At 37.3% G+C, this 27,742-nt stretch overlaps 1 protein-coding gene across 1 annotated transcript in view; it reads left to right on the forward strand.

The window, feature by feature from the left end:
- Window positions 1-27,742, forward strand: part of ADGRG2 (adhesion G protein-coupled receptor G2) — a gene marked incomplete at its 5' end in the record, with an annotated part of 48,335 nt that overhangs the window by 10,707 nt on the left and 9,886 nt on the right. Inside the window, 17 exons of the mRNA XM_084227074.1 lie at window positions 7,660-7,698; window positions 9,068-9,100; window positions 10,573-10,605; window positions 11,555-11,596; window positions 15,394-15,441; window positions 16,016-16,083; window positions 17,642-17,715; window positions 18,539-18,578; window positions 18,701-18,735; window positions 20,022-20,104; window positions 20,747-20,807; window positions 21,300-21,988; window positions 23,235-23,433; window positions 23,760-23,916; window positions 25,971-26,120; window positions 26,341-26,463; window positions 27,594-27,639. Of these exons, the coding sequence (XP_084083200.1) occupies window positions 7,660-7,698; window positions 9,068-9,100; window positions 10,573-10,605; window positions 11,555-11,596; window positions 15,394-15,441; window positions 16,016-16,083; window positions 17,642-17,715; window positions 18,539-18,578; window positions 18,701-18,735; window positions 20,022-20,104; window positions 20,747-20,807; window positions 21,300-21,988; window positions 23,235-23,433; window positions 23,760-23,916; window positions 25,971-26,120; window positions 26,341-26,463; window positions 27,594-27,639 (1,920 nt within the window). The remainder of the gene's footprint in view (window positions 1-7,659; window positions 7,699-9,067; window positions 9,101-10,572; window positions 10,606-11,554; window positions 11,597-15,393; window positions 15,442-16,015; window positions 16,084-17,641; window positions 17,716-18,538; window positions 18,579-18,700; window positions 18,736-20,021; window positions 20,105-20,746; window positions 20,808-21,299; window positions 21,989-23,234; window positions 23,434-23,759; window positions 23,917-25,970; window positions 26,121-26,340; window positions 26,464-27,593; window positions 27,640-27,742) is intronic.

Consider the following 27,742-nt stretch of genomic DNA (forward strand, 5'->3'; position numbering starts at 1 on the left):
AGATAGATGATCTAAGACATAACTATAAATAGTATCACTGCTGTCTCATTTTTGATATTGGTGCTGCAACTTTTAGCCTGTTGCTTTTGGTTGCTTTTTATCCTAATTAAAATTCAGTGGGTATAATGTGGCATTTTTCATTTCTCTAAACTGTCCAAACTTCAAAATTAAGATGTTGCCTTCTCTTTTTCACATACTCTTTTGACTTTCAATATTGCTGAGCCTGCTACTGGTGTTGCTGGAGGGGGTTTCCACACTTCTGGGTACAGAGCAATTGAATGCTGATGGGAGAAATGGGAAGTGACCAGTCCCCTGCCCAGTGTGACTGTTTTGCCTCTGCTTTCTCAAGGAAGAGAAAAACTTCACTTTGGGCTTTTGTTCTAGTTTGCAGATGTGGAAGGTAGGTATTAGGCTCACATAATCCCATTTAAAGATTTCTCAACTGTGTGCCCATCTGATGATAGGATCACCTTCTCTGGAAGGGAGGGTGGTGTCTCAAGACTACATCCTTAAGGAAGAAGTTGAATGCAGCTGTCCCTCATGCACTCATCCAGTCTGCATCCCAGTCTGTTGGGTACCAAACCTTGGGCTGTATTATCACGTTAACTGAGTGGATCATGAAAGCAGAAGATGAAAAAGCAAATTATTTGCCCAATGCCATTTCTTTCCCCTAGAACTGTAAGGAGAGAACACTAAAGAAACCTCTAGAAGCTCTTGAAGGAAATGTGATGGGAAAAAATACCTAACTGCGGAGTGCCTTTTTGATGAGTCATGTGCCACTTTTCTTTGTACCTATTAACAGAATACATGTTTGACCTTCCCTTTCTTTGCTCTTGTTCCCTCCCTCTCCTGTGATACCAAACAAAGTGGCTTTTTGGAAATCAGCCTTCCAGAGAAGTGGTCATTTGATTGACCTTAGTATCTAATGTACAGCTTTCCACAAACAGATAAAAGCTTTATTTATGACCTAATTTCTTACAAGCAGTGAAACATCAAAGCTGAGTTAAAAATACTGAGCCTAAATTTTCTGTTAAGGATACTAAAATGAACTGGCCCAAGTGACCGAGCCTGATGTGAACAAGTTCTGGCATTTGTTTCTGTCTAGTGGCCTGTGATAATTCATCCTTTCTTCCATGGTGCCACCACAGGGGGTCAGAGCAGATACAAGGTGTCATGAGGGACGCTGGAACATAAAACTAAGATTGCACTTAAGTTTTATCCTATGAACTTATATACAATGTGCCCTAAAATCTACCTTACATAGAAAGTCAAGCTAGGCTAATGTTTCCAGTGTGCAGCTAACAAGCAACTATAAACTTGTGGAGGATTTTTATGTGCTATTGTTATTAATGCCTTGTGTGACAGAATGGTTCATTTGGCAGAACATTTATTCAGCTGAAAGACTTGTCAATGTTAAAGGCACCCAATCTCTTAATGGAAAATATGGATTTAATTTGAATAGGAGAATTGAATATCATATTTTCAGCCCCTGTTTCTGCAAATAATTGGGTTTGGGAACAGCACCATTTTGAAATTTTGCTGTTTGAGCTACTCAGTTTTGTTCATGAGCAAGTCTTATAAAATGCATTACTGCTAGGCATCTTCATTTCTCTGAATGCAAATGGAGTGCAGTGGTTGCTGCACAGTTCTGGTAACTGCTGTAACAAACAGGTTAACTGTTACCTGTAAAAATGTCTAGCAGAGGATCTGTATAGACTTAAAAATTGCAATGTGGAATTGACATTTTAAGTCTTAAATGCTTGTAATTACATAACCCTGAAAGTGATACTAGATATCTGTTTGGAATTAAAAGATTGGCTTTGGCCTTTCTGGTGGGAATTCTTCATGGAAATTAATTCTGCTGACTGACTCAGTTGAATTTTTGGTGAAAAAACTTTCAACACTGTAAGTGTGCTGTAATTTTTTATTTAGAAAATCTTATTTTTATAAATGTCCTTGTACTTTTATTTTTATGTGTAAGTCAAAACTGATCTTAGCAGCAATATAAGTCATGGTTGTCTCATGCCATTCCATGGTGACAGCCAAGTACTGTGGCTGCAGGAGACTGAATTACAGAGCCACCAAGGTGTCCCTTGGGATCCTTCCATTTGCTGTTACCTGTTTGTGAGAGCTGAACATAGTCAAGACTACCTGTACTTTGAACAAAATGGCCTGGGTACTAATACAAACTGTTTTCATTTTTGGCATGCTTTTCAATTATTAGAAGTAAAATTTTAGTCACTTCATTCCATAAATCTCTCCTCTAGGCCCTACACATGTAAGTCCAGGAATGTATGTTTCTCTGCCAGGAGTGCCGTTGTGCTTCTGCGGATTGGCAGGGCTGTTACTGCTCCTCAGCAGTCAGTGCCTGTTTGGTGTCTGGAGCTGACTGGGAAGCAGCTGCCCTTGCATTCTCTCCCTTGTTTCCTGAGACAGAGGCCAGCTGGCACAGCCCTCCCCTCTGCCCCTCCTCACCTGTGGCACAGGCTGGGCAGGGGGAGTGCTCATGGGGAGACTCAAGTTCACTAAATTTCAGACCCTTTCTCCTCTGAAGAAAGCCAATATGTTGCTTGCCCAGTCTCAGGCTTGCTCAAAGGATGCTTTCTGCAAAGGTTTAAAGGAGGTCATGAAGTATTAGGTAAAACAGCATTAGTCAACAGCAGCACTGTTTCCCTGAGACAGGGGAACAAGAAACTGCTGCCAGTAATGTCATTCTTGCACCAAATTGTTATCAGCAGCCAGGTTCCAGCTGCTTCTCCCTTCTCCACCCTGGAAAAACTGAGCTGATTCTCACACACTGGGTTGCCCAAAGACAGGTGAATCAGAAATGGTGTTGCATTTCCAAAAAATTTAAGAAAGGTTATACTGCTCATAAGTTAGATTGAAGGTAGGGAGAAGAAAAGGATCTTTTTTAAATATCACACTTGGAGATAGAACACTGAACCCCTTTCATGCTTTAAGGTCTGTGTCCTGTGCCTGAGCTACTGAACAAATTATATACTTTGAGTGACAGTGCTTTTGCTTAGGCACCAGAACCATCTGTCCCATCTTGACCACTGTGTTACAGAGTCTCCTTCTGCCTTTCTTTCCCTTTCACTGAATTCATTTTTCAATTCTGCTTTGGTTGGTGAAACAGCTTCAGCAGGACATGTGGAGACCATCCCATCTTAAAAGACCCAGTAACCTGAGAATTAAAAGCTGTCATGCTAAGGAATGCTGTAAGCACAAGGCTATTTTTTCAGATGGGGCCAGGTACTGGTCTGTCTCAGAGCTACACCAGCTTGCACACCTAATCTTACATACTGCTAGTAGGTTTAGTCTCCTGCCAGTCTGGAGCTGCTGAAGTTACACTGGTTCCCATTGTCAGATGAAGTCACTGGGAAATGAAGGTTGTCACAATTTTTGCAGCTGTGGTGAGAGCTGCTAAACCAGTTTCATACCTGTGGAAGACAGATGGGATTCCGAGGTTGTGGCTTAGCTTGCTATTTGTGTCGGAACAGTACAAAGTGATATGGAGACAGTAAGGGACTTGCTGCTTTTGTTTCTAATGATGCATGTTAATAACAAAAACCGGTGCTAATCTCATTTAATCAAGTTGCCTTTTCCCTCAGAAAAGAAACCAAACAGTTCTTGTGGGGGCCTATTCTGTCTGCCTTGCAACAAAAGCCAGGAATAACACTGCCTATTTAATTACTGTTTGAATCTTAAAAACTGTTTTCTATTAGAGAAAATGTAGCAAAGTATTATTACAATGTGTAATCCTTTGTTTTGGAACAGGATATGTCAGTTATATTGATTTGCTGATCCTAAACTAACAGTGTTGCAAATAAAAGCCATAGAGCAAATAAATAGAAGTTTCATATATGTAAGGATTTTCATGCTCTTATCAATAGTAAACAATCTGAGGGCAAGAAATTTTCTGTTAGTTTATATCTAACACATCTTGAGTTACTTTACTTTAATTTTTACATGCCAACTTTAGGGATATTTTGGATTGAACTCTAATCCTTCTCCAAATAAATCTATTCACTTTTTTTTCTTGTTCTTAACAAAGGAGGAGGGTTAACAAATAAATTATATATGAGTCTTTCCTCCTTCCTCCTTTCTGTATGCAAAGGTGATTCTGATTAAGGACTTGGTTAATGAACTTAAAGCTGGACCTTGATAAGTCCATACTCAAGCCTTGGCAAGTCTCATACTCCTGGATAATTTCTGGCAACTGCAGGCATATGACAATTGTGCTGTAAGAGAAGTCATGGTTAGACTGGTGTCCATAAAAAAAGTGCGTCTCAGATGATGCATGCCATCATCAGTTGCTGCATTTGCCAGCTCCATATTCATGGCTTGTGTTTAGCTTGTTTTACTCCCTGTGCTGCTAGATGTGCTATTAAAAGCATTTGGCATTTTTACACTTCACTGTCTTTTTACTGACCTACAAAACCAAATATGTTAATGAACAATTTATGTACCTACCTCAGGGTACTACCTGTATTCTCAAAAAGTCACAAAGTGGTTGAAGGGGTATGGAAGATGCAAAAGGCACTTTGTATACAGCAAGACTGTCTCCACTGACTGCACAGGAGTTTCTGAGAAAGATCTTAAAGTTAGATTCCCTGTACAGATTTTATTTTTTGAATGGGCAAAAGAAGCAGTGTGGTGGTGGTTGCTCTGAGATGCTGTGTATTCAGGTGGGTTCCTTTTGAGAATTCATTTTCCTCTAGATTTTTTTTGGAGATAAGGGCTTTTGCACTGATTAAGACAGGACTCATAACAGGTACTTTTGGAGATAGAATTTACTGAGTTTTGGAGATAAAATTTACTTTCTGTGGTAGGAAAATCAAATTGCCCACCTGTGGAAGGATGCTTCCTTCTCTAACCAGAAGTTCAGTCAATTATCTTTATTCACCCCATTCTACCTGAAAAAGTTATTTACTGTTTGAACAATACAGAATAGTTTTATCTGACTGCTGCTTCAGTTCTGCATATTAAACTTGGTATTGTCTTGGTGTTGTGTTAGGGGTCTTCCCCAAGCCTACAGTAAGTGCTAATAAAATAATTTTATAGAATCTGTAATTTGGAATCACTTTACAATGTTAAAGTAACAGCACTTGTACATAAGAGCTCTAGAACACTTACCTTACAGGAATATGTGAATATGTATTTTATCTGGACTATATATAGTAAACCCAGATAATATAGTAAAGTCCAGATATATAGTAAGAAGTCCTAATTTTCTGAAAAATTATTATAAAAATTAGGGCTATTTTCATGAGCTATCAAGTTCACACAGTTCTAGTTGTGAAAAAGAGCAATTTTACTTCTCTGGAGGCAGAATCCTAGCTGTCTCAAAAGAGATGTTTGATGTAACTTTGTTTTATCTTTACTGAAGGAGTTTAAATTCAGTAGGCTGGTATGTATAAAGATGTGAATTTTTACTTACGCTTTAACTTAATTATTTTACTAAGAGTTTTGGTTCTCTGTCTCTTTTTTCTGAATAAGAAAACGTCTACCCAGGATGTAAATTAACTAAAACTAACAGTTTCATGGGAAACTCCTAAAAAATTGTAGCGCAATTAATTCAATTTCCATGTATTCATTCTGTCATGTTTTAGAGTTGCTGCTTTTAGCTTCATGCACTGTATGATATTCACCAAAAATGAATGGACTTTTTTCATCCTGTCAGGCTCTCATGTTGTCTCTGATTTCAGATCATTGGCCCCAGTATCCCAGCACTGGGGTAGCCAGGCAGCAATCTGCTTACCTGGCAGGCAGCTGTCTGATTTGTGCATCTCACACCTTGCTCAGGAATAGGGACTGGTTAATTTCTGTCTCATTTATGATTTCTGTCATTTCCTTCTCCTGTTCTTATGGCTGTCCTACTGCAGAACAGGCTGCCTCTTCTGCACTGTCTTCTTACATCACCGCCAGAGGATCTTCTTCCTCCTTCCCTAACTAGATCAACCTCCACTTCCATAGCTCCCCCTTTCCAGGGTGTGGGACACAGGCCTGGTAGGTGTATGCCAGGACCCAACACAGTACCAAAAGTCTCTGTCTTTGGTGTTAGTAAGACATCCTTCCTGCAAGCGGTCTGCCTTCTCACCAGGATTCCTTGGCTCTTTGGGTGTAAACTCCCATGCCATCAGAGGTGAATACTGCTCTAGGCACCTGCCCACATTGTCCTGCACACATTGCTCCCTAGGAATTTGTTCCCTCAGGACACTTTCCTGGTTGTCTCCAAGTGATTGGTTATTGGAGGTCCCACAGAGATTTCAGCTTGCATGACTGGGTTCAGAGTTTGAGGATGGTCGTGTAGATTGCAGGTGCAAGTGGACCAGCACTGATGGAAGAAGGAAGGTGTCAGTATCTGAGGGCATTAGCAGTGGTGGAGGTAATCTACAGCAACCTGGACAGCAGCAACGACTCCAAGGATCTGGGGGATTCCCATTGCATGTGGGCTGTGTGGCACAGTTTAGTGCCCACCAGTGTGACATGGCAGGATGGACTGGCCAGATATCAAGGCACTACCTGTGGAGGAGCTGTCCCACCTACTCCTGCAATTTGGAGAGAATCTCTCTTCTTCTGCTACCCTTGGGCTTGAATCCTGACTATGCTACGTGTCCCACCAGGTTCAGTGACTTGAGAAGAGTTTTTCTACCTCCTTGCCCAGACAGGGTGTCACCTATTAAAGGTTCTGAAATAGGTAACAGCGCTTTAAGTATAGGTGATGCTGTGTTGCTACTTCTTTTTCAAGGCCCAGGATGGTGTTTTGAGTGGTGACAGGCTGCAGGAAACAGGCTTCAGGAGCTGTCTGCCACTTTTCCTCCACTACAGGAAGCACATATCACTTGCCTTGGTGGCAGGTTCCCTGCAGTGGTGTGATGTAAGGGATCTGCTGGGCCTGCAGTGCTGTGATTTAATTGATCTGCTGGGCCTCCTCATTTATAGCCCAACCACCACCTTTATTCCAGGAAGGATTTAGTCACTTGGCTCACTTGATGACATCATGTTTCACATTCATAAGTGTGATGGCTTCAATGTCAGATCCACCTCTTGGATCTAACAAGAGTTGATGGATCAAGGGCCCATCTGTGTTTTGCATCTCTCCCTGGGTGTGCCTGGGGACATACTTGGTGGGCCCATTGAGCTAGAAATAGCTCACCTTTTTATCCCAGCCCACATTCACCTGAACTGCTTCCTTTCTGGTAGCCTAATCTTTCACTGTTTAGATGTTCTTTGGTGGTACAGCTCTTGGACACATGAGTATTTATATGATGTGCATGCACATCATGATGTTGCATGTTACATTTTTAGCTGATGCTATTTTAGTCCTCTTCATTTTCACTCAAGCAAATGTGCTGAATAGGTTTCTGAAGACACTGGCAATGGAAGAGAAGTGGCAAAGCTCATGGCCTAATCTCTATCTTCCATAAGTATAAAAAGTTGAACTGGGGAAAAAAATGAACTCGAAAGAGTTCAGTTTCCAACTTTCAAAAAGTCTTGACACATATTTCTCAATGGATGCAAAGTAGTTTTGCAAACCATTTTGAAGTGAGGTGAGTACTACATCTAAAACGGTTGTATATTAAAAAATGGGTGTCTGCATGTGTACAAATACATATAAAATCTTCTGCTCCTAAAAATAATCTTCTTATTTTGCAGTTGAAACTACTGCTACACTGCCTAGCAGAAAAATAACAGGTATGTTTGGGTTCTGTGGGATTCTGCCCCATTGATCTTCTGTTTTAGGAAGTGTATAGTAAGATTTCTGCTGCTGATATACTTTTTAATTCTTGGAGATAGTTAAGCATATGCAAACATTAGCAAATTAATATTCCATATCATCCTTTTGTCTTATTAGCTGATTTTGTGGTGCAAATAGCATCAGTAATTTTCCAGAGAAAATGAAAATAAAGTCACTGAGATGATTCTGATTCTCCCTTCATTACAGAAATTGTATTCACATTTATCCTTTGGAAAGAAGCTATTGCCAGTGTTCAGTAAGGCAAGCAAAATAGTTTTACTGGAGCAATGAATTCACGAGTCTTCAGCATTTCAGAAAATCCTTGTTTACTATTTTTAGTTTAAAAAAATATTATTTTTTTCAGGGACTTTTGGTATCTCTGATTTAAGTCTTCTGCAGCAGTAGCAAAAGCTTTACAGTAAAATTAGTGTATTGTAAGTAACATTATAAGATGACTTTTGGCTTTGAGAGATGTTGAGACTCCTTGAATATATATTTTTAAGTATTGCTTTCTGTTTGCATCCAGCTGTTCTTTAGATTATATTTCTGTGATAACTGTGCCCTGTAACTTGACTTGTCTCTGACAGTATCAAAAACCACCCAGTGACTGAAAGGGACAACTTTAAAGTTGCAATGTGAAAAAGAGATCAAATTTCCTAAATTCTTTTTGATCAAAATGCTGACTGTAACAATATAAAAATCTGATAGCTAGTGTTTGCTATATAAATAGTTGGCTGGTTCCTGTTAAAATCGGATGTTCAAACTTGAAATTAATTAGTTTTTTTTTTTTAATCACTGCTTTTTGCAGGATAGAGATGAGAACCCATCGGAATGGGATAAATTTTAAGTGTCAAGTCTCATTGTTATTGTAAAAAGCCTGAGAATAATTCTTCATAACCAGCTAAAGCCCACCTTGCTGTGTATGCTTGATTCCCATTCCCAGAATTAGCAAGACACTCAGGATAAATGTGTAGCTTTCAGGCTAGTGTGCCATGTATCTTGGGTCTTTATACAGTTGTGGTTTTGCAATATTATGCAAATAAAACTGTCCAATATTTCACAAAAAAAAAAAAAAAGCCCTACATCAAATTCTATTTGAGTGCATAAAAATTGTGACTTTTTTTTTTTAAACCGGAGATTGTTTCATCTGCCTTTTTTGACAACCTGGAAGTGTTGTTCTGAAAGAGCAGGTGTTGCCCTCTTCTGGTGAAAGCAGTAACTTTTGATAATATAAGAAAAGGCTGCTGAGGATGATAATGTATGTGTCTGAAACTTCATAATCGTCTTTTTTTTAATTTTTTTTTAAATCTGATATAAAATTCACAGATTCTGAAGAATCAGCTGCAACCACAATTTTTGGTAAGAAAATCAGGACTTTACTGATTTTTCCAATTTTTGTTATTTCCTCCTAGGTAAATGAAATCTGCTTTTATCTGAGGTAGTGCAGATAGGTTGCAATGAAAGAGAGTTCCAAAATTAAAATATTTTCATTTCAAATTACTTGTTTCATTCTACATTGTAATGAATGTAGAATGAAATAGTGAAGAGTTTGCAGAGATGGCAGAGGAGGAAGACTGTAGTGAGAGCTCCTTTGCATCCCCTCTCACCCTAGCAGATGGCATTTCATGCAGTGTATTACACTACACACACAGAGGCTCTAACAACTTCTGGAACCAGAGCTGATAAACATCATCTTTGAAAGCATTTTTAAAAAATTAAGAACGAGACACACAGCAACCTGTGTGAAAGCCAGTTGCTTTTTTGCTTAATGTATACTGACATGGAGTGAGTGCTCTGGATAAAAGTAATAATACAGATAGAAATACAGATGATCTTGTTATTTTACGGATACAGTCTCTCTTTGGGAATGGCTTGTCTTAACAACTGCATCACATTCAATATTTGTGTAGTATATACTAGGGCAAGTAATACAGGTGAAACCAGCACTTAGTTTTCACTCTGCTCATATTTTGTCTACTTGTTAGTTGCCTCAGAAAATTTCTTCTTCTGTTGTGGATCTGCTCTGGTCCATTTAAAAAAAATCATTAGGTTGTCGTATCGAAGTGATATGAAGTGGTCTTCTAACCACTTTGTATTCCTTTGCTGACACCTAAAATATTCTTACTAAGCACAGCCCTTTAAATTTTCATCTATTGTCTTTATTTATTTTTTTCTCTTTTTGATGCAGCTGAAAAAAGCTTTAGCATCATTACTTTATCTTATTTATCTATGGTTATTGACAAAACCAGCTTTTTTGGAGAGACTGTTTGCCAAACCAAGTGAGTCATCTCTGTTTATGAATGTGTGAGTTCATGCAGGAAAAGGTACTTGAGGTTAAGCAGTTATTGCAGTTGGATATGCAAAAATTCATCTGCATCTTCTGAAAGAATGAAACCAGTAAAAGGAATTTATTTGAGGAAAATTTGATTCCCAGCTGGTTGTATTCAGATACCCAGATTTTTGAAATAACATGAACATTATTTCAATTATTAGTATTGAAATAATGTGAACACTTCTAACAAGCATTGCAGTTGTTCTTAAAATGAAATTTAAATAAATAATATTAAGTTTCTTTTCAAAATCTTTCAGACTTGATCTTTTTTCTCAAAAATTCATAGAAGTAGAATACTTACTTTCTTAATACAATTTTTACTTCTTTTATCTTTTTTCCCCCTATAATTCTCTATTGTTACTTTTCTCATCTACCCTATTAATTCTTCAGGCAAGATATTGTTTCTCTTATTTAGACTTTGCTGGATTTAGGCTTTTGGGCTTTTCTTGTTTTACTTTATTTTTTATAGATTTTACTGTTATGAATTTTTCTTTTTCAGATATGTCTTCAGAGGAGACTACACAAAGTACAGGTGAGAATTTGCATGAAGAGAATAAGGTTTCAAGGCTGGTGTTAGTTGCATTCATGTTTGTTGCTTTTTTGTTGGCTTTTTTTTAGTAACTGGGATTTGTTTATTCCAAATTATTTTTTTTCATGTTTTTAAAATTTGTATTTATCTGCAATCTGTATTTTAAGTCTGCATGATTAGGGCTCTGAGGTGCACTTAACAGAGCTGTAAACCTTTCTTTTTCATTCAAAATATTGTATTGGTTACCAAAACCCAAACAGGACAGATATATTTTTTAGCAAGTATATAGGGGGTTTTGTATATAGAATGTTTTCTATGCTTTCTGGTACTATTTAAGCTATTTTACAGAACTAAAATGTAAGCCCCATTCCTTGAAGACACTTTCATATGTACTTGCAAGGAGTTGTTAAATAGATCAGAAATGACTCAAATAGAAGAACTTGTTACCCCTTCTTTTCCTGATTTTCCCATTTGAAACCAGGAGTAGTTTCATTTCATATCAGTATGGATTTCTCCATGCCTCTATAGGACCTGGACATCCTGCTGTTCTTCATTGTCTATTGAAAAATGCATTTTTAGAACAGGATTCCTCCTATGCAGAAGTGCCCATGTAGAATAGGATAAATAGGAATCACCTTAAAAGCACCACTTTCTCCTCTGAACAACTGGGTGCCAGGAGTCACTGGCTCAGATGGGGATACAAACACTTAATTGGTTGGATCTTACTCCACTTGCTGCTTTTGCATTTCCCACACTGAAAGTAACTTGATTTTCTTAAAAATGTCAGGTGTTTACACTTTTCCTGGAAAGACAGAGTCTGAAGTAGAAATAAGAATTTGCATGGGGTTTTTTAACAAGAACATTAATTCCAAGTTAAAATGTGAAACTTTTTGACTTTTTGTTGGGTTTTTTTTGTTTTGTTTTTGTTTTGTTTTGTTTTGTTTTGTAACAGAAGCCCGTACAACAACAGATTATTACTCCACCATCACGCCAGGTAGGATTCATCCCTCACCACTGGTAACAATTTTGTGTGTCTCATATTTTAAGTGCGTGTGAATTCAGGAAGTTTGTTCCCAAATATTTTTTTAGCATGCTTTTTACTTGGTATTGTGGTGTGTCCTGTTAGCAGTCTGCCTTACATTAATGTCCAGCCTGGTAGAAGGCAGTACTTGTCTAGGTGGCTGCATATAGAAGAGTTTCATGCTAGAGCATGCAGAAAAAAAAAAATTAGGGAGGCCAAAGCTCAGTTTGAACTTAAAATGGCGACTTCTGTAAAGGATAATAAAAAATGTTTTTACAAATACATTAATGCTGGAAGGAAGGGTAAGACCAGCCTTTGTTCTTTATTTGACAAAGGAGGGAACTTAGTATCTACAGATGAGAAGGCAGAAGTGCTTAAGGCCTACTTTGCCTCAGTTTTTAGTGGGTAGATGACTTGCCTTCAAGACACCTGCCCGCCTGGGCTGGTTGATGGTGTCAGGGAGCAGAATGGTCCCCCCATTATCCAAGAGGAAGCAGTCAAAGAACTACTGAAATGCTTTGATGTTCATAAATCTATGGCACCAGACCCCAGGGTAATGAGAGAGCTGGCAAATGAGCTTGCAAAGCCACTCTCCATCATTTACCAACAGTCCTGGCTCACTGGTGAGGTTGCAGATGACTGGAAGCTGGCCAATGTGATACCCATTCACAAAAAGGGTGCAAAGGAGGATCCTGGTAGTTATAAACCAGTCAGCCTGACCTCAGTACCTGGCATAATAATGGAACAGTTTATATTAAGTGCCATCACACAGAATTTACAGGATGGCCAGGGTATCAGACCCAGTCAGCATGGGTTTAGGAGGGGTAGGTCATATTTAACCAACCTGGTCACCTTTTATGACCAGGTAACCCGCCTAGTGGATGCAGGGAAGGCTGTAGATGTTGTTTATTTGGATTTCAGCAAGGCCTTTGACACTGTCTCCCACAGCATACTCCTAGATAAGCTGGCAGCCCGTGGCTTGGACAGGAGCACTCTGTGCTGGTTCAGGAACTGGCTGCATGGCCAGGCCCAGAGGGTGGTGGTGAATGGTGCTGCATCCAGCTGGAGGCAGTCACCAGTGGTGTCCCTCAGGGGTCTGTGCTGGGGCCAGTTCTGTTTAATATTTTTATTGATGACATGGAGGAGGGTTTAGAATCTTTCATTAGTAAATTTGCAGATGACACTAAGCTGGGAGCATGTGTCCATCTGTTAGAGGGACGGAGGGCTTTGCAGAGGGACTTGGAACGGTTGGATGGATGGGCACAATCTAATGGGATGAAGTTCAATAAGTCCTAGTGCCGAGTCCTGCACTTTGGCCACAATAACCCCCTGCAACGTTATAGGCTGGGGACAGTGTGGCTGGACAGTGCCCAGGCAGAAAGGGACCTGGGGGTGCTGATTGACAGTCGGCTGAACATGAGCCAGCAGTGTTCCCAGATGGCCAAGAAGGCCAATGGCACCCTGGCCAGTATCAGGAATAGTGTGGCCAGCAGGAGCAGGGAGGTCATTCTTCCCCTGTACTCGGCACTGGTGAGGCCACACCTTGAGTATTGTGTCCAGTTCTGGGCCCCTCAGTTTAGGAGGGACGTTGAGATGCTTGAGCGTGTCCAAAGGAGAGCAACAAGGCTGGTGAGGGGCTTGGAACGCAAGCCGTATGAGGAACGACTGAGGGAGCTGGGCTTGTCAGCCTGGAGAAAAGGAGACTCAGAGGTGACCTTATCACTCTCTTCAACTTCCTGAAGGGTGGCTGTGGTGAGCTGGGGGTCAGTCTCTTTCTCTGGGCAACAACAGACAGAACAAGAGGACACAGTCTCAAGCTGTGCCAAGAGAGATACAGCCTAGAATTAAGGAGGAAGTTTTTCACAGAAAGAGTGGTGAAATACTGGAATCATCTGCCCAGGGAGGTGGTGGATTCACCATCCCTCAATGTGTTTAAAAGAAGACTGGATGTGGCACTTGGTGCCATGATCTAGTTGAGGTGTTAGAACATGGGTTGGACTCGATGATCTTAAAGGTCTCTTCCCACCTAGAAATTCTGTGATTGTGTTTGGTTATTTTGTAAGGCAGAGCAGTCGGTTACCACAAAAATGTAAGAACCACAATCTCAGGGACCACATTTGCTTAAAAAGAAATCATCATTCCTTTTAGGAGATTGAAGCAAACTGAATACAGGCATTGTATTTCACCTTGGGGCCGGCCCAGTAGGACTAGGAATAGACTGAATTTTATTTTTTAATTATCCACATAGAAGCTCAGTAGCCCCATTACAGTGGATTTGCCCTAAGTGCAAATGGAAGAAGAACTGGCTTGTAGCCTTAATGGCAAGGATAATTTGATGGTGAACATGACCTGCAGAAACATTGGAGCTGTGTTATCTGATGCTTTCAGGGGACTGGAAGCCCTAGTGATTTTTGATCAGTCTTTTATCCTCCACACTGCTAATCTACTTTTGTGCATTTTGGTGGCATGCAGAGATCTTAAGACTAGGGGCACACAAATGGGTGCTCTGTATGGAAGAAGGTCCTGATGTTAATCTTTGGTGCATTTTTGGATTTTGTATTGGGTTTTTATAAGGTGTTCTCTATGTAGTAAATAATTTTGACAATTTGTTGTATTGACATTTGATTATTGTTTATCAGTTATTTATGAGCATTTTACTTTTTAAGGATTGTTTTAAAAAAACAGTATACAAGTTTTGTGACTATTTCACTGCCAACAAAAGGGAAGGCAAATTTAGGGTCATAGAATTGTTAATTGTTAAGAATTGTTAATTGAAAATACCTCTAAGATAATCAAGTCCAACCATTAAATTTATTTGATTCTAAACTGCTGTCTGAATTTTTTTTTCGTAACAATTTGAATATTGCCTCCAGCTTGCAGCCACCTCTGGTGCTTATTTATTGATGGTGATAAAATTAATAAGGCAGCAAACTTTTACAGTCAAATGTTTGCACCACTGGGAAGGTGAAAAAAAATCTCTTCTCATTTGGTACAAACTAATAATAACAGCCAAAAAAATAGAATTTGGGTTTTTTTTTGTTAATGGAGGCCAATGCATCTGCTTAAGTAAGGGAAGTTGTTTTAATGAACAAGTGTAGAAGTTTTGTCTTGGATGCAAATATCTTTCCAGTGCTTTATTTTGAAATTATACAACAGATCCGTCTGTTTACAGTACCCTAATTTAGGATCAGTGTTATTTCTCAGCAGTGTAGGTTGTATTAAAAATATGAAAAATATTGAGCAGCCAAAAGCTTGCTGTAACTAAATGAAGGCATGTTCTGCTAGGTAAGAGTGTACATAGTTGCTGTCATCATAGCTTGAATTCCATGAGGTAGAGCAGTTTTAGCTTTATGCTATTGTATGGAGCCATTGTAGGATCCTCAGAAGCAGATAATATGCTGCCTAGTGGTTGAATTCTGTGATAATTAAAGAGCTGATCAATTATATGCTGGTTTCTATTTCTATTAATTTTTTTTAAAAGATTGCAACTCCTTGCATATAAGTCTTCTGTCAAAACTGTTGCAGAAAATGATTCAAAATTAGTTAATCAAAGCAGCATATTTCTGAATACTAAGTCTCGGAAAATGGCATGGTAGGTGCTTTAGAGAGGTGAAGCCTAAAAAATACGTCAAATACTTCCAGAAGATAAATTTCAAACACTGGAATGATTATAAATACGTATATTGGATTCTATAGTGTGATTATATTGGATTTAGGTTTAACTTTTTTAATCAGTAATTGTTTGGTTTTTTCCCTCCCACAATTTATAGCAGGAGAAACCATTGTATGCAACATAACGCGTGCCTGTAATTATTCAGGTTAGTGGTTTTCTTTTCCCTTTTTTTACATAAAATATTATTCAACTTTTTTATACTCTGAGTAATGAAGCAATATTTAGTTGCCACATTAAACCTAGTTCTGTAATAAATTTCCTTGTAAATTTAGAGATATTTTATATTAATTCAAAAAATATTAAAGGTGAGGAGGTTAAAAGGGGTTTAGACTCTTGTACTTTTGATCTTTGGTTTTTTATCAAAGGCACACCATTGCACATAAGAATTGTGAAAAAACCCCAAGAAACAAGTAAGCTAAGGAGTTCTATTTATAGTAATATGAAGTGCAGTTTTTCTGTTTTGGGAAAAGATTGCCTGGAAGGAATTTAGGGACACCCATCAAAATTAAATATATAGAAAATAATGAAGCTATTGGACTAGTTCATTTGTTGAAATAGGTGAAAAGATGGAAGAAAAATTGCAAAAGTAGATAAGCTAGTGCAAATGTTCTTATTTCCCTTGTATCAAAACACAAGGCAGTAAGTTTTGCAATTCTCAAAAAGTTTTACATTCTGTGTTTTAGGATTGATTTTCCTAACTTTTTTACTTTTGGTTTTAGTGTTCTACGTAGGCAAGGTAAACCTTCGGGCAAGTGAAGAAAGTAATGCATCACTAAATGTAGAAATAGTAAGTATTTGTTGTTTTAAAACTTTATTGTAAGGAAGGTGGAAGTGAATTTCTTTGTCTACACTTTAAATAAGTAACATAATTCTTACTGAGTTTGCAGTACAAGATACTATTTGCAGCGTATGTAACAGCTCTGTTTTAAACAGATGCTTTGCAGCTAAATTTTAAAATTCCAGCTAAGTAAACTTCCTACAGTAAGGACCTGTATTCTCTACATAACCGCTGAAAGAAGGGGGAAGCCTTGGGTAATCTCAAGGATTTACATTTAGGCATGCAGGCTCTTCCTTTGGAGATTAATTTAGGCACTTGCCTTTGGAAATGAGCATCACTAGACGGCAACTATTTGGGCATAATTAAAGTTGGATTATATCCTGGAATAATGTGGAGATTCTCATAAACAGTTCCATGGCTTTTTGTGGTTTTTTTCAATTATGCTGTTGCATGATCATTCTGTTTTTTGGCTTGTGGTTACTGAGTTATTAATTTTGCAATAGGCTTATGTGACATGAATGTGTCCATTTATACAACACAAGAGAGGTTTAAGAGGATAGTGTCATGCCTGGCAAGGACCATATAGATGATCCAGTATCAAGGTAATATTATGAGGATGTGAATGTTTAGTTGTTACAGATGGAAACTGAGGGGAGGAAAAACAAAGGACCTTTTATCTTTATCCTACACATCCCTGTCAGCACTCAGCCTGAGATTTCACATGCCAGTCCCTGAAGGCATGAGAGTAGACAGCAATGTTACCACAGAGAAGAGCTACTGCACATGGAGCATCAGGTTTGGGCAGGGATATGCCCCTGGCAAAAGCCACGTCTACGTTCTGTTGTGTTTCAGTGGTGATAAAGCCTAGTGAAACTGTCCTGGCATGGTAACATTGAACCTACAGCTTCTGGTAAAACTTGTTTCCATCTCTTGAAACTCTTGCTTTTCAGGAGAATATTTCTTAGGGGAAGTCAATGCCACATATATTAATTATGTTTTTCCTCATCACCTTTGCTGTTTGCCCAAAATAACCAGTAATGCTGGTAACCAGAGGAGCTTAAGAATACATAGAATGCATATATAGAAAGGGCTCTTAGATAAACCTCAGTGTATCCCCAGACCCTAATTCTAGATCATACTTATTTAGCTCAGTTTTATCATGTCTTTCACTACAGTTCTTGACTTCTTACTGCCAGTGTTCTGTCAGCTATTATTTATGTCATTTATGAAGCTTGCCCCATTGTTGCACTTAGAGTTAAAAAATTCATTCAGTGTCTGTAATAAGCTGTCATTGTTACAAACTAAGCCAAACTCCTCTTTTTCCAGCATAAGACATAGTGAGTTTACTGTCCTTTTGCCCCTATCTTTCACAAAGATTTTGGGGTTTGGTTCCTTCCATAAATTGTGACAACAATGTCATGGGAAATACTTGTTGCAGTGTATTAATGAGAAAACATGCTTTTTATCTTTGTCATCTCAGCCTATTGAAATGTGTGAAAGGAACAATTTTCTTTTAAGGCTAAAAACTACTGGTTGTACATAGCTGTGGGATCTTTTTTCCTAACAGATTAATAACATAACCACCCACAATCAAGTGAAAAAATTAATTGAAATTCCAGCACATACCCCGCAAGAACTGAGGTGAGTAATTCTGAATAAGAATTGAAATCTTTTTTGTATTTGAAAAAGTTGAAGTGAGACCTTCCATGTGTTGTGTGGACTTTGTGTTACTCCTGCACATTAAAAATTTCACAAGTTCTAAGTTCTTGCTCTTTAACATAAAGTTCATACTGGTTAGAATACTCTGGCTAGAATACATGGTTTATGTACCACTGCAGTTCCTTTTAAAAAGTGGTACACCAAATGTTTGTTATAATTTAAGGTTTCAGTTTATTTGGTAGGAAATTATGAAGAGAACTTTCCTAGCTGCATGTTCTTTAATAAAGATTCTTGAAGTTTTATCTATGGTTTTATTTTGGTTTCATTTTTTCTTTCCCAGTCTTTTTAAGGAGAGGTTTGAATCAGTGAATATTTCCCAAACTTACCCTAAAATCAAAAAGATATGGTTGCCCAACAAATCTTGTTTGTAGAAGAAATCCGTATTTCTTATTTGTTCTATTTCTGTGGCTTTAAGTATAAATTTAGAATTCTATTCCAAGTAATGCTTGGTAAAAGGCAACATTAAGATTTATCTTCTGCTCTTTTAAATAACATTTACAATGGGTTGATGTTCAAATGTGATGACAGAGGTTTAAATTTAGTTTGTGTAGTGACTAATAAAAGTCAGCTGTTCAAATGTTTAATGATGGAGGTTTTACAATATTACAACTGATCTGACTTTAAAAAATCATTGATTAACTGGAAAAATATTTTTTCTCTGTAATTGTTTTTTAAATTAAATTGTTGTAATTGTTTTTGAAACATAACTAAAAATCCTCCCTAACAGTAATATTTTATTTTAAAGCATTTCAGAGTTCAACAAAACCTTGCAAGCCATAAGTGAGGTAAGATTAATGATTGTTGTTACTCTCTGGAAAACTTTTTTCCAATTTACTTCTGGTAAAGCATCATTCCTGATTTCTCCTTATAAACCAATTTTTTTTTCTGTTTTCATTTGTCATTACAGTCCTCTGTTATGGAATGCAATGCAGAAAACCAGAGGTTTGTTTTTAAATTTTTAAATAAAAAATATTTAAAAGCTCATATATTGTTTTGTGATATGTGAAGTATGCATGGCTCTTTAGCACAAGAAAAAGACAAACCCTCTAGGAAGTTCAGAAGTTCAAGAAACAGGCTGGAGAAATATGTATAGGTTAACAAAGAAATTCTCATTTCTGATTATTGTCCTGGCATTAGTGATTTTGAAAAAACCTTTTAGAGTTTGTTGGTTTCATTTAACCCAAATGTATTGCTTCTCATTAATCTTCTGATGAAGCCCAGGCTTCCCTGCCATATTTCTTCTGCATCTTGGTATTACCTGAGTCATGCAACTGGGAGCACCAGAATTCCAGACCTTGTGAATGCAATGCAATCTTTATGAAGGATTTGCTTGAAACATCCCAAGTTGTTGTTCTTCAGCTTGGGAAACCAAACATCCTTGGGGTAGGGGGAGCCTGAGGAAGTAAACAAAAGCTGCTCCACAGAGGTGATCCTGGAAACCCTAAAAAGTAGATGATATCTCAGTTTAATTGCTACTCACCATTAAATTGTCCTTAAAATGATCAGCTGGGAAATGCTGTATTCTAAAACAAAATGAAACTTCATTTCCCCAAATACTTGAACCTGGACTTTGTGTTCCTGGATTAGGATGAAAGAAAAGTCCAAAACACTCAAATAAAATAGAAAGTATTCAGATACCCCTTCATGTCATATACTGGCAGTTGCTAGAGTAATCTTTTTATTCTTATGAGCTAGAAAGGGACCTTTTCATTCATCTCTATGTTTGCATTTGCTGAATATGAAAAATTTCCCGGAGGTTCCCTAGTTTAGGCAGGGCTTCAAGTCCTCGAACTGTAGTTGTAAAGATGGAGTTTCATGCTGGAATGAGCCACTGAAGTTCTCTCTAAAGTCAAGAGAGAATGCTGGCTTCCTCTGGTGGTGGTGGTCTCATAAACACTGGCATATTTGCACTAACAGCAGAGATTATATGGTTATCCTCACAAAATTATCAACTCTTTAATGACCAACATTGATCAGAGAGGACCCCATTTAAGAATTGACATAGTAGAGAGAAAGGACAATAAGTGCCACAAACTGATGTATTATGCTTTTAATCATCCTGGCATAGTGGTTTATGTGCATTAAAAATATGCCCAAATCTAACAGAGCCTAGGAATAACGTGCTTTCACACTTAGCATTTGTACTAATGTGCTTTAATTTAGCATTTGGTGTTACTTTCATCTATTAGAAAGAATCTTGAGTCTTAAGCTTTTTTCTTTTGTTTTAGTACACACTGCAATTTCATAATGAAGCTGGCTGAGAGAGAGAATATAAGCAGTTTAACACAAAAAGCAAAAATAAGTCAGCTTGGTAAGTTATGCTTTAAACACAGTCTCATCACAATTTTATGAAAGACACGTAGTCCTCAAGTAGCTAAAAAGACAAGATAGTTACTCTTAGATTTAATATTTTTGGTTTTGAGTGATATAAGTACATAAAAATGCAGCCTTCTGATTTTTGGGGTTGTATGGGATAGAAATAACTTTTTAAAACATTTTATTATAAAACTGCCAGCTACTTTAATAGAGCATACTTTGAAAAGATTAGGTGTAAAATAAGATGAGAACATAAATGTTTTGCTGAAATGACAATCTGAATTAAAAAGGTTGTAAAGTAGCCAACCTTTCTTAGTGATATTGTGACAGGATGGAGTACTGGCTCATACCATTTGTCTCTGTTTCAAAAAGCTGTTGTGTTGTATTTTCATTTGTTTAAAATTAAAAAAAAAAAGAGATAAATCAATTTGTCAGGCATTGAACAAAAATCTGAGAGTATGACAATATTCTGACGGGTCAAGAGTCCTTTTGTTTTGCAAAACTACTTTGAGAAGAAACTTCAAAATAAATTATGCAGTATATACTGTTGTTTAAAGACAACACACATGGTTAAATATTCTACTTAATGGTATTAGCAGTTGTTATGCTTAAGGATAATACTACTTTGTTATCTCAGATCAGTGCTGCTGTTCATCACTGAAGTACTGTTCCTTGACTGCTGAAGAATTGCGAATGTAGTAAGTATAAATACAAAATTTGACTTGCTTATTTCCTAAATTTCCTAATACATGGCTAGAGTCAACTTCCATGCTTCAGTGTAATAGCCAGAAAGTACTCCACAACAAAAAGCTGACAGGCATTTTCCAATGTACCTCCCTCCTCTTTCCTTCCTCTTTCCGTTCCCTCCCTTCTTACCCCTTTTTAAAAATTTTTTACTGTGATGCATCTAGCTTTTGTGTTCAACAGCAGGTCACCCTCAGAGCAGGCAGCAAAGGCAGTAGTAGTATTTGTTTATGGTCATGCTAGTTAACAATTACAGCAACAGAGAATGTAAGAACCTTCTGAATATTAGAGCATGAAACATCCAATCTGATTGATTTTAAAATATACATTATTATTAGTATGTCCATATAATTTTTATATATATTCTTCTATTATAACTTGTTTTCTTTAAAATAGAAAAAATGTTTAACTTAACCTGGATTTTTGTACCTTTTTTTCTTTTACAGTACTATACAAGTGCCACCTCATTTTATATGGGTTCCTTCCCCTCATTCTCCTTCTCCACTTAAAAAGACTTCCCTCAAATCTAATTCTTTTATTTCCCCCACTATACTTTCTGTAAAACAAAGCCCCACAATTAAACCACTGATCTCACCATTCACAGAAATTTATTTTTCTGGAACTCTTTCTACATCTCCCCTTACAAACCCTCTCTCTGAAAACTCTGTGTCTTCCACCAGTGTTACCACTGCACACTCCTCTTCCAAGTCTCTTGCTCAACCTACCATGCCAACTTTTTCTTCCATAACTTCCAATAAATCCATCACTGTTCCCATACCTGCAACAAAATCTGTCACTAATGCTGCTTTCTCAATTAAATCTGATGCTGCACACCTTCACAAGGCTGTTACAATACTTTCTCCTTCTGTAGGTTACACTAAACATTCTTCACTTTCTTCTTCTGAGCCTCCCAAACTTCCAATTGTAAATCGCCCCTTTGAGGCTATCACTGATTCTGTTGCACAAATTCCCCCTGCTTCAAGCCAACCTATATCTGCTCACAAAAATGTCAGTACAATACCTATTGTTCCCCTTACTCCTTTCACAATATCTTTGACCCCTACGCCTAGTCCTGTCAACCATTCTGTCTCTGCTTCTCGTCCTCATTCTACTGCTGATGGCCATGAGACCCCAGGTAAATATGAAAAGTAAATAATTATTTTTGTTTGAATGCCATGTACTGGATTTGCTTTTAAACTTCATTAAACGATGTTATATACATGAGAGGTGACTTTATAATTAATGTGAATTACTTTGGATGGCAGTATTGATCTGCTGGAAGGTAAGAAGGCTCTACAGAAGGGTCTGGACAAGCTGGATCGATGGGCTGAGGCCAACTGTATGAAAGGCTCAACAAGGCCAAGTGCTGGGTCCTGCACTTGGGTCACAGCAATCCTGGGGAACAGTCCAGGCTTCGGAGCAGTGTCTGAAAGATGCCCAAAGGAAAAGGACCTGGTAGTGCTGGCTGACAGTGGCTGAACATGAGCCAGCTGTGCCCAGGTGGCTGAGACGGCCAGTGGCATCCTGGCCTGGATCAGCAACAGTGTGGCCAGCATGACCAGGGCAGTGATGGCACTCAGTGCTGTGGTCTAGTATACAGGGTCATGTTTAGTCACAGGCTGGACTTGATCTTAGAGGTCTTTTCCAACCTAAATGGTTCTGTGATTCTGTTCTGTGTGAAAACCCTGAGACAACTTTCACTTGATGTGCGTGTATTTTAAAATACATTCTGATGCCTTTGGACATGGTGAATGATATCTCACCCTACACCATTGTTTGTAACTGTCATAGGTAGGTACAGTGCTCAATTCCCATTAGAACAAATGTCTTTTGGACAGAAAAAATTAAGTCAGAGAGCAAGGTAGATTTTTTTTTTAAACTAACCTAATATTTAAAATACTGCACAGTAATTTTGGATCATCCTTAAAATATTGTTGTTGACTGGGAATATTCTTAGTGGCTATGTATACTGTTATGAAAATTCTACGCAAGCTTCTTTTCAAATTTCTGACACTATCTTGATTTTATTCTACATTCAGGCATTCAGTGGCTAAAAATTCAAAATAATAGGTTATTTAATATCTTAAATATATTTAATATATTAACAATTAAATTTAATATATTAGTGGTCTGATGTGAGGAACTTTGAAATCAATAAAACATGAAATTAATGCTGTCAGTTTGAAGTCTTGCTTTATGTTTTCATGAGATTTAAATTACCACTGTCTGCAAAGTAGCTGATAGGGAGAAATTACATGACTTGTTGAGAACCCTTATGAGTAGTGATACAATTTTTTAATCAAGAGAACAGTTTAATTTTTCTGCTTCTCCAAGCTTACATTATTTGTTGAGCACAATGTTTACCTTTTCATTTGTCACAGGAAAAACGCTTTCAGCTACCACAAATATAACTTCTGTACACACCACCATTAGTATCGCCACAGCTGAGCAGATCGTGTCCAAAATAGAAAATGATTTAGCAGCTGGAAAAATAGAGCCAAAAGATGTAGAAAGGATGGTTAGTGAGGTGAGCACTATCCTCACTGCTTCTCAGCCATTACCACCACGAATTTCTAACAGGTAGGTCATTTGGCAATAGATTACAGGAGTGTTAATATTTACTGTCTTGACAAATTGGCTTCAGCAAGTTTCACTTTTTCATAATCATAATCCAGAAGAATATTTCTTGTTCTTTTATGTAGTTATTCAAAATGGAAGGACTATCATTCTAATGTTACCAGCTCTACTAAAATATAATGCCATGGAAAATGGTGGGGATATTTTTGTTGACACCATAATAAGTGATCATTTTGCATTACACTCGGATTATTGCTCCATAGCCATAACTTGCTTGAGGATTTTGGATGTATGTGCTTGGTAATACTAAATATACTTTTTCTTAACAGAATTATAAAGCTGGTGGACTATATTGGCTTAAAACTAAACTTATCAACATCATCTGCTGAATTTGTCACCCCTTCCTTGGCTCTGGCAGTTGTCAAAACCAACAGAATCCGCTCCAGCGAAATGTCTTTTGTTGTCCAGGACTCAGCTGATCTCCAGGTTACAAAATACTTGCAGTACCTACAAATTGTCAAACATTTATTTTAAAGTGTTCATGATTTTATATTTATAGGAATATGTGTTTATGTCAGTGTCAGGATCTTTAGTTCATGTTAGTTTCAGACTTTTTTTGAGCCCTTCACAGTTTTTCCTTCAATTTTCAACTGTGTAAATAGGTGTAAAAGAGGGCTGACTTAGCAGAAACTGGCAGAACTAATAAGCTGTTGGAGAGGGTACAACTAGAACACCAGAATGGACAAAGTGCTTGGCAGAATAACTTTGCCTCAAGCCCCTGAATTATGAGTCATTTATTCAACCACCATGACAGTGCTGAAATTTGTCAAGGAGTGTTGCCAGATGGCTTCATCTGTTAGAAGGAAATAATTGTGGAGGGTTCCAGAAAAGAACTATTATGTATGTTGCTTGGATAATGATGCTCAGAATATTTGTCACTAATGGCATCTCACCAAGAAAGAAGTGCTTAGAAAGTTTGGTTGGATCCCCTTTATCTCATTCAAAACCTCCCTCCTGACAGAGAAAATAATGGACAATACCAGCCTTGGAGGCTTAAGCAAGGAGAGATGGAAAGTTTTGGACCAATTTTGACACATTCTGCCTCCTCAGAGAAGAAAATAGCTTAATGTATCGTAAGCCATATGTAGTACTGGAACTTTTCTGTGTTACTGAAAATTATATAAATGTTTAACATTTGAGTTCTTTTCTATTTCTTAGCAATATATAGTGCATGATTGTGAGATGACTAGGAGATGCTAATGCTGACATACAGATATTTGCTAAGGAATGTTTTTTTTTTTTTACGGCATTGGCAATAAAACACTGAAAATTTTCAATAATTATAATCTACTTCAAACTAGAGCAACAGGAGTACTTTTGTAGGATGGATTCAGGATTTCTTTGATGGCTGTCTATACCAGTGATGTCCAAAATCGGGTTTGAGTACCGCGGGGTGTGCACACGACAGTCCAGTGCAGGAAAATGTTATTTATATTTATATCTTATAATAAATAAAAAATACATTTTTAAAAGTAGTTTTTTATCTCCTTAATTTAAAAAATATTTTATAATTTGTATATTATATTAGTAAACTAATTCCTACATGTAACTCATGGATAGGTATATACTGGGGTTCATGCTCAAAAATTTTCAGGGGATGCATGATTAAAAACATTCGGAGTGCACTGATCTAAACAGATGAGTTAAATCACATTGTTAGGGCACTTTGAGGAGTTCACACTGTTACTCTTATCACAGCCATTCTTTCAATACTCAGATAATTTCTTTCTCCAGTACATTCCTGGGAATGTTTCACATCTCCCAGGAACTCTGAGGTGATGATATTTGTATGTAAAGGACTAATGTATGACAGGAATGTTGAGAGATCCTGTACTAAACAAAGCTCCCTGGCCTGTAAGCGCAGCAAATAAAATATGCAGCGCATAAAATGGGTGAAAGTTGAGATCTCGTTTTGTACAGTACAAATTCACTAAGCTCTTGAGGTACCTGAATTGTAGCCTATCCAGTTTACTTTTGTAATTTTTGCCAGATGATCAAAAAGTTAGGGTTTATGTTCTTATTTAAGAACATAAACTTAACCTTGTGAACATAAAAATATATTGACAAATAATGGCTATTTTTACTTATTCTGAATTCTGACATACTCCCTACAGGGTATAAAAATTCTCTGCCTTTGCAGGCTTTCATGCTGTTGATCTCCTTACACAGTTACAGCTACACGGAGTTTTTGCTCCTCACCTTTTCCAAATCAATACAAAACACACAGTGGTGTGTTATGTCCCTGTAGGGAAATGGTTAAACCAGATTATTTTCAGTGGTAGGCAGACCTGAAATGAGATGCATCCTTTTCAGTTTTATAAGTGCTATTTATGCCTTGGAGTGGGAGAGGAATGAGAGCAGCAGAGAGTTTGTGACAGTAATAAATGAGGTATTTATTTTGAAGTTTTAAACTGAAAATAAGTCATAATTTATTTATTTGGAGACAGAAATAAAGCATAACCCTGGTGTTTATTTTTCAGATCTCTCTAGGAGTTCAGCCAATTCAGAATTTAAATAATCTTGGATCAATTACACTTCCTTCATCATTGCTGAAAAATTTACGCACTGAAGATTTGGACTTGGCTTCTAGAATTATATTCAACTTCTTTAAAAAGACCACTGTGTTCCAGGTATTTTTTGGCCCACTCTTCATAAGGATTTTAAATTCAAGCTTAGAGCAAAATATGAATGTATTTTTTTCCCCACAAAACACATTTTAAAACTTCTGACTTAAAAAATAAATACTTTGGTCCAGTGCTTGCTCCACATAGTAAATGAGCTTGTGGGTGCTATACTCTAGTATTGTTGCCTTTAAGATTTTAAAATCTGGAGCTTTTTTTGTCGTTCCAGGATCTGTCCTTGAAGAATGCATCTTTAATCAGCAGTGTTATATCATCAAGTGTTTCTAACCTCACAATTAGTAACTTAACGGCAAATGTTACTGTCATTTTGCAGAATATCAAGCCCAATCAGGTAAAATTTACATTTTGGCAGACTTAAAGTACAGTTTTGTTGCCTCCACTGAAGTTTTTGTAGTGGCAACATTTGACTAAGACTACAGGTCAGCTTGTTCTGCTTTACAAGTGTGGACATTTCATCTCCACCCAGACATTAAAAATCACTCCTTTTGCTTATTTGCCACTGGTATAAATTTTGGTTCTCAAGTAGTGTATGGTAATTTTGCTCTATCACAAATTCATTCAGCTTTTATCTTTCTTACTTACTCTTCTGTTTTATTCTACAAAGAATAAAAGCTCTTAGAGGGAAGACTGAAAGCATGGGTTGCTATGGTAGATGCTTCAGTCATGACATTTGTGGGTATTGCATGGCCAGAAAATAATATGTCTGTTTTCTTAGGGGAACTGAAACACAGTATTGTATCATCAGGAAGTATTAGGATTCTTACACACCATCTCTTTCTGAAAGGAGCATCAAGGATTAAAGTCTTTTATCTCATATATTAAGAGAGTTTTAAATATTTAATTATTATAAACTGAAAAATGTGGGGATTCCACTAATTCACCTGGAGCTTTTTTCAGGAGCTGACTTAGCGATGTCTTTACTTGTTTTGACATAATAATAAGTTTTGAGATATAACTGTAGAAGTATTAGTATTTATAGCAATATAGTCTATTGCTGCTGGTATTTATAGAATTTGCATGTGTGTGAGGAAATCTATGTGTAAGTGTTTAACATTGTGATAGTAGGAAGTGATCAAATATTTGCAAATGAAAAGGTTTTTCCTTTTCTGTGTGATCATGACTTCAAAAGTTACAAAGTCTGGAAGGAGGAGAAATCCCAAGAATTTGTATGGTGTGGGTAGACATTGAAAGAGCATTCAAAAGGTTCTACCAGGAACAGAGTCTTTGCATAAGCACAAGAGCTCGTTCCTGTCTGGTGATTTCATATCTGTTCAGCATGTTTTTGCATATAGTTTGCAATCCTTTTATGCACTTAAATTTATTTTGTGTTCACATAGAACAGGCATATTTGCTGTATACAGTGTTTATTCTTCCCTGAATTTTGTAGATCATTCATAAATAATTTGATCCTAAATTCACAGTTTAGTAACTTGGATTTTTTTCTTTTATACTCCTAAACAGGATAATTCAACAGTTAGATGTGTTTTTTGGGACTTCAATAAAAATGGTAAGTACTTGAGATCACCCTAGTGCTATGCTGTTTTAGCTATGTTAATTCATGTTAATATAAATGAAGCCTCTTATAAATAACAAAGCTACTTTTTTTAACA

The sequence above is a fragment of the Fringilla coelebs genome (genome assembly GCF_963513975.1).
Source record: "Fringilla coelebs genome assembly, chromosome: 2".
In the NCBI taxonomy this organism is placed as follows: domain Eukaryota; kingdom Metazoa; phylum Chordata; class Aves; order Passeriformes; family Fringillidae; genus Fringilla; species Fringilla coelebs.